The following is a 7,841-nucleotide window of genomic DNA, read 5'->3' on the forward strand; positions in this document are numbered from 1 at the left end:
CTGTTCAAATGATTCAATATTGTAACTCTGAGGGGCGGGGCTGACTAGTTAGATTTAATTAAACGAGGGGCGATATAAGTGTAGGCCAGCAGTTTCATACTTTTCTCTCCTGCAATTTGTTTGCATATTCTGTGGCAGAGACGGTAACAGATGCCCTCGATCGTTTCTCTACAGCTTGAACTGCGTTTCTGGTGGATGAGAAGATAAACGGTCAATCGGCTGAAGTGGGAAACAAAAAACTCGTGTATCTCAAAGTGGGCGTCTCTACTTGGGATTGGTGTTCAGGGTTCTTGGAAGAGAACAACGGCTGAATTGGATTAATATCAAAGTTGGCCTGGCCATAATGGAAGCGCCTGAGGGAATCTGTAGGCGTTTTTTCTCTACTCAACTCATATGTTTCTTCTTTTTCTTCACTTGTGGGCTTGTTTCTGGAATTCCCAATTTGGCCACCAATCGGCTTACCCTCGGTTCTTCACTGACTCGTCAACAGAAGAGGACTTGCTTGGTTTCCCCCAATAAAACATTTTCCGCTGGATTTTATGAAGTGGGTCAAAATGCTTATGCTTTTGCCATATGGTATACTCGGACCCGAACAGTGGCCTGAGTGGCCAACAGAGAGCAAGCTGTCAACGGAAGAGATTCAAGTCTTTCTCTGGAGAATGATGGAAACCTCGTTCTGTGGGATGCAGATGGTACCCCTGTATGGAGTACCAACACCGGAAACATGAATGTAAAAGATGCGGTTCTTTTAGAAACGGGAAATCTGGTGTTACGCACCTCTTCAGGTGATAAGTTTCTGTGGCAAAGCTTCCAGTCTCCAACCGATACTCTTCTTCCATCTCAACCCCTTGATAATAATGCGGAGTTAATATCCAGATTAGGGAACTCCACGTTTAAGCAAGGATACTATCATCTCTCTTTCAATAGTGAAAACGTTCTTCAACTGACTTACCGGGGATCAGGCATATTGACCAACTACTGGCCTAATCCTGACCTAACTACCTTTGGTAACAGCAGAAGCCCATACAATAGCAGCCGTCAAGTGGTGCTGGACGACTTCGGTAGTTTGGTCTCAAGCGACGGGTTAACCTTTAACGCGTCAGATTATGGAGAAGGCCCCAAGAGAAGATTAACTTTGGACGTTGATGGAAACGTCAGACTATACAGCTTGGTGGAAAGCACAGGTCTATGGAATATAACATGGATGGCTATTCTTCAACAATGTTACGTTCATGGCTTCTGTGGAATCAACGGTCTCTGCATATACACTCCGAAGCCCAGCTGTACCTGCCCCCCTGGTTTTTACAGGAAAGATTCCACCGATTGGTTCCAAGGTTGCGAGCGCAATAAACCACTGAGTGCGTCCAGTACAAAGCTTATTTATCTTCCACATACAGATTATTATGGCAACGATCAAAGTTACACTAAAAATAAGATAACATTTAAAGAGTGCAAAGATTTGTGCATGAATGACAGCAAATGTGAAGGCTTTGCATATAGAATGGATGGCAAAGGAGCTTGTTATCCTAAGGGTTTACTTGTCAATGGATATCGATCTCCGAATCAGCAAAACCACATGTATATCAAAGTTTCTAGCAATGATTCTTCTGTTTCTAATATCACTGGTGCGTCTCAGCCTTTGCCATTAAACTGTCAGGCGTTGACTCCCATTGTGTCTGGGACGGGCCAATACAACAAGCATAAGACAGGAAGTGTTGTCAAATATACGCTAGGATTTGCGATTGCCTTTGGTGTCGCAGAGCTGGTTTGCGCAATATTTGGATGGCGGTATATGCTTAGAGTATTTAGAGATCCTGGCTATGATAGTCTAGGTTACTCAGTGATTCCCGGGGGATTCAAGAAGTTCAGCTTTTCAGAGTTGAAGAAGGCCACTGATAACTTCAAAATCAAACTGGGGGAAGGAGGTTTTGGGACGGTGTACAAAGGCGTGCTTCCCGATGGTGGGGTTATAGCTGTAAAGCAACTAGAAGGGCTATCTCAAGGCCATGATCAGTTCTGGGCAGAAGTGAGTATCATTGGGAGAGTCCATCACATGAATCTTGTCCGTATGTTTGGCTTCTGTGCGGAAAGAAAACACAGGTTGCTCGTTTATGAGTATGTTGAAAATGGGTCTCTGGACAAGTATCTGTTCACAGAAAACAATGATAGAGTTTTGGGCTGGAAAGAAAGATTTGGGATTGCAGTAGGCACGGGCAAGGGTTTAGCCTACCTCCACGAAGAATGTTTGGAATGGATTCTGCACCGTGACATCAAACCCCAAAACATACTTCTGGACAAGAAATTCTGTCCCAAGGTTTCTGACTTTGGGTTAGCAAAGCTGGTAGACAGAGATCGAGCATTCTCCTTCTCCACAATTAGAGGCACGCGGGGCTACTTAGCACCGGAGTGGGCGATGAATCTGCCAATCACGGCCAAGGTGGATGTTTATAGCTTCGGGATTGTTTTATTAGAGATAATCACTGGACGAAGAAGCTCGTTGTCGGACTGTGGACATTTGGTGCACTGGGTGTCTGCGATGATGAGGGAAGGCAGAGGGATTGAGGAAGTAGTGGATCCCAAATTGCATGGAAATTTTGATTCGGAAGAGGTGGAGAGAGTCCTTAAAACGGCTCTGCTGTGCGTGGAGCAAGAAAAGGATGTGAGACCTTCCATGAGTCTGGCCGTCGAGATGCTTTCTCAACCGGACTTCTTTACCGGAACACCCTCTTCGTCGTCTTCTGCAGTTTAACGGTCTTCTTTTCCGTTGAAGTACCACTCCATTCCAAGGGCAAAAATAAATTCTAATTTCAGATTTTTTTTCTTAATGCTGAAGCTCTACCAGTTTTCGACCAGCGGAGTGCTTTTATCTCCGCAAATAATAATAAAACAGGTACTTATCATCCTTAATCAAAATAAAAATAAAAATATTAATGCCTAGTTGGAATGGTCATTAAATGCAAGTTTGAATTGTTCAACGCCTTTTTGGCACTGCGCGCATACTGCTCAACTTTATGCTTTATTATATTGTTTTAATCTGTTCCACTGCTTGGCGATCAATACATAGTGTAATAAGATGGAAAATTTGTTTAAGGAAGATAATTTATTTTCGAGGATGGAAATTAAGGATATGAAATGATAATTAATGGTTTCCCATCACACTTTTGATTATATCGAGACCAATTTATACCAATCTTCATTTTGGATCCATCCCAACCTCCCAATGAACAAATCCTAAGAGCCAATGTATATTTTTCATCATACTTTTCCAGATGTATGATGTATTAGTTTTCTTCTTAGCCCCACTGCTTATCCATGTAGTGCATGTTTGTCGAAACATATATTTTCCCTTGAGACCATATATCGGTGCCAGATACAACCCTCCACATTGTTTTAATGATCAGTGCCATGTTGAAAGAAGTACGATCAATGATTTCCCATCTACGTTTGTCAATAGGCCTAGCTATGTGAGACCATTGTACCAAATGAAACTTCCCATAAAGTAATGGCCCAGCCCAAATAAAGCGCCCCATGATAGTTTGTATCCTTTTAATTACTTCCTGAGGAAGAAGAAAAGGGTGCATCTAATATACCGCAATACTTTGTAAAACTGCTTTTAACATAATCATTCTACCTCCCTTAGTCAACCATCTATGTTTCCAACAATCTAGTTTCTTGTGGAACCTATCTACCAACGAGTCCCAACAATCTAGTTTCTTGTGGAACCTCTCTACCAACGAGTCCCAATCCTTCTTACAGTAACCATTTGGCTTCAGATTGAAACCTAGGTAGGTGATACCTTCATCAATGTGTCTGTATCCAACCCCAAAGAGCGAATTGATATCCTTTATCTCCAACCCTGCATTTTCACTATGTATTAGAATATATTTGGAGCCATTCATGCATAATCTCTAAGCCTCTCCAAACGACTTTATGATGTATTAAAATACTATCCATTCTGAAATGGCAGTATGTCCTTCAAATAGGAGGTCATCCACGAACATCAAGTGTATAATATCGATCTGTCTAGATACGCTAACTATAGATATGAAACCTTGGACCCTAGCATCTTGTCATTTTTTAATCAAACTGTCAATAACGAAGAGGAAAAGCATGGGTGATAGTACACAACCCTATAGCATGGGTGATAGTACACAACCCTATCTCAAACCCCTATGAGTGGAGAAGAAATGGGAATGAAGCTCGTTTATGATGATAACAAACTTAGTGGTCTTGATGCACGCCATAATCTAGCAAATATTCGATGGGGACATACTTGCTTTGATCAAAATCAATTTAAGAAAGTCTCAGTCAATGCAATCATATGATTTGGTTAAATCCACCTTCAGAAGGAATGACTTTTGCTTCCGAGTTTGAATAGAGTGTATAATCTCCTAAGTAATACCTATGACGTCTGGAATCTCAATGCCCTCAATAAACCCGAACTGCTTCTCAGTGATATGTCTAGACAATATCGATTTTAGTTTTCATACGATCAACTTAGAGATCAATTTATACATAATGTTTTGTAGGGAAATCAACCTGTAATCCGCAAAAGACTGGGGATTTTCCTTCTTAGAATTGAGAGAAATAAATGTAGCATTAATATCCCCCGGAATATACCCTTTAATCCTTGATTCCTTAGATATCGCCGAGAGGTCTGAAATCATCAATTCCGAGAAGTGAATAAATATTTCAACCCCCAATCTCTCCTGACCCAAGCTCTTATCCTTTGCACAATATCTCAACGTCTCAATTAGCTCTTCTTTAGTGATGGGATGACCCAAATTATTGTTATCCTCCACCGAAAACATATCCAGGTTGTGTGAAATAAAAGTTGTTTGTGAGTGTAAGTCATGTTCCCGATCCATATAATGGCTCTTGAAATGTGATATGGCATCATGTTCGAGAGAAGATCAAAATCAATTTAAGAAAGTCTCAGTCAATGCAATAGTATGCTTTCGTTCAATCCACCTTGAGAAGGAATGACTTTTGCTTCCGAGTTTGAATAGAGTGTAGAATCTCCTAAGTAATACCTATGGCGTCTTGAATCTGTATGCCCTCAATAAACCTAAATTTCTCCTCAGTGATATTTCTAGACAATATCGGTTTTAGTCTTCGTACGATCAACTTAGAGATCAATTTATAGATAATGTTGTGTAGGGAAATCAACTTGTAATCCGCAAAAGACTGGGGACTTTCCTTCTTAGGATTGAGAGAAATGAATGTAGCATTAATATCCCCCGGAATATACCCTTTAATCCTTGATTCCTCAGATACTACTAAGAGGTTTGGAATCATCAATTCTAAGAAGTGAATAAACATTTCAACCCCCCATCTGTCCGGACCCAGGCTCTTATCCTTTACACAATATCTCAAAATCTCAATTAACTCTTCTTTAGTGATGGGACGACCCAAATTATTGTTATCCTCCACCTAAAACATATCCATGATGTTTGAAATAAAAGTTGTTTGTGAGTGTAAGTCATGTTCCTCATCCATATAATGGCTCTTGAAATGTGATATGGCATCATGTTCCAGAGAAGATTGGGAGGAACAGACATTACCTTTTACGTCTCGGGTTATCCTAATAGAGTTAATATTTATTCTAATATTGAACTTATGATGGAAATTTTTTTCTTTTATCTCTGGCTTGTACCCATAATGACCATCTTTTCATCCAAATGTGGACTTCTTGGTTCAACAGAATCAAATTTCTAATGCCTTCCAGCTCAATAATCGTGTTCCTGTATGTAGTCAACAAATAAAGAGGATCGGAAGGTGATTGTCATTATGACTAATGTGTTATCCTTAATGTCAACCTACATGATAAAAATGTCAACATGATGGTAGCAGTAGCAGAATGAGTATGCAGGGAAGTCGATATGTAACAGAGAGATTGGACAAAATAATATCAGTTCAAAGATAGAGGAAGGACAAAGGTGATATTTCAATAAGTATATGCGGGTCTTGCGAAAAAAGGTTGTGTACATACATGGGTATGGTGAAGAAAATTGGCGTACATTTTCCACACCATAGTGTTCTCAATACCAAGGCTCTTTACCATAGTATTAACCCATAGTAATGAGTGAGACAATAGATATTTGATCTCATCAAAGAATACCAGCGGCATAACTACGGAATTGACCTAAGGTATTGGCTAAGGGCTAAGCTATATGAGGAGATGGAGATCAAAGTGCTAAGTGTGAATGTATTGGCTTATTGATGATTGGTTTGATTTGAAATTGGTGTGCACTAAGGAATATGATAATATGAAATGACTATGTATTGAATAATCTGCTTATGGTTTAATAGATCTGTGATGACGATTTTATGATGTGTATTTGTTATTGTGTATGTCGATATTTGGGTTTGACAGGTGTTCTATTGTGCAGCAAAGTTTTGCCTCAGTAATTACAGATCTGCACGCAGGTATGCTTCAGAAAGGTCGTGTACGTATGTGAATATTCATCTGGGTAATCGCCTATATATTCTGCAGTATAGAAAGATATGTACGCGGATGTAAAGTATGAAAGGGGTGTATATACGCGGAAATTATTTATAAGGCCGCGTACATCTTCTAGGGTTTTGCAATATGAGATGATGATAATGATTGATTTGTTTTATTATGTTTGTTGTTGTTTGTCGATGAAGTCTTGCATGATAATCTGTGTTTAACAGTGGTGGTTGGGTTAAAATATTGCATAGTAATGATGTGACTATGAGATGATCTGTATGTGGTTCAGTCATCTGTGATGGGGTCAGTATGTGTTTCGATGATTGTTTCAGTACTACAGTAATTCATATTTAGATTTTTATATTTTGAGATTTGTATGCAGGTCATTCAAAGGGAAAGTGCGTATATACGTGAGTATGCTTCTGAACAGTAGCATATATAAGCGCTTTCCCTTCAAATGACCTGCGTACAAATCTCAAAATACAGAAATCTAAATATGAATTACTGCATTACTGAAACAATCATTGAAACACATACTGACCCCATGTATTTTGATATGTGGTTAATCAGGGTCTACAGTGACAGTATCTAATTTATATGTTGAACAATATGTAGTCTGGTATTCTGATGAATGGTTATACCGTTATACAGGTTGGTCTAGTTGTTTGAATAAGTTATTTCAATATTTTATTTGGTGATCCAATTGGTTCAGTGACTTGATACAATGTTGATTTTAGTATTTCTATTTGATATTTGGAATGGATCTACTTTGAAATATTTTGAAAAGTGATCCAGAAAGAACAGAGGATAAGAGGGTTGTAGCTCCCTTCCAATAGAACCCAGATAATGAGAGAAGGTTGTAGATTTTTGCAGGTGGGTGTCTGCGTACTGGTATGTCTTTTTTCCAGTACAAGATTATAAGAAATTTCTCTTTATAATAAAAGAAGAAGACAGAGACCAAAACAACGATGGTTTTTTCCCACATTAGGATTCCACCTAATAAATTTTGTGTTCATGTGTTGCTTATGTGTGATGGACTATTTTGTTCTTGTTGCACATGGTTATTGTTTAATTAATTTCTAATGAATTACTGATACACTATTTCAAGTTAAATAGTTGATGAATTAACTAAAAATTTAGTTAACTAGATATACGTTACTTGTCTTCATTACAGTCGCGTACATACACATGTTTACTTCATAACAATAGCATACATAAACCTGAATGTGAAAAGAAAAGGTTTAGGTAGTTTAAAAATATTGATTCAACCCCCCTCTCAGTATTTTTCCTAACAATTGGTATCGGAGCAGGTCCTTCAAAAGAAGCTTGACCACTTGAAGGAAGATTCATCAAGATGAGGAACCAAGAGGGAGAAGCATCTATTAGG

General features: G+C 39.0%; 1 protein-coding gene across 1 annotated transcript; it reads left to right on the top strand.

Moving 5' to 3' along the window:
* Nucleotides 1-709: 709 nt before the first annotated feature.
* LOC149186440 (putative receptor protein kinase ZmPK1) lies at nucleotides 710-2,770 on the top strand. The gene has a single exon (XM_089412616.1). The coding sequence runs from the start codon at nucleotides 725-727 to the stop codon at nucleotides 2,747-2,749; it is 2,025 nt and encodes a 674-aa protein (XP_089268742.1). The 5' UTR covers nucleotides 710-724; the 3' UTR covers nucleotides 2,750-2,770.
* The last annotated feature ends 5,071 nt before the right edge of the window (nucleotides 2,771-7,841 follow it).

Source organism: Pinus tabuliformis, chromosome 3_1, assembly GCF_031772625.1.
Source record: "Pinus tabuliformis cultivar Carrire ecotype Pingquan chromosome 3_1, CPIR1, whole genome shotgun sequence".
Taxonomy (NCBI): Eukaryota; Viridiplantae; Streptophyta; class Pinopsida; order Pinales; family Pinaceae; genus Pinus; species Pinus tabuliformis.

Bases quoted from the DNA above. Each gene is read 5' to 3' on its own strand.
- LOC149186440 (XM_089412616.1), top strand. From the start codon at position 725: ATGAATGTAAAAGATGCGGTTCTTTTAGAAACGGGAAATCTGGTGTTA.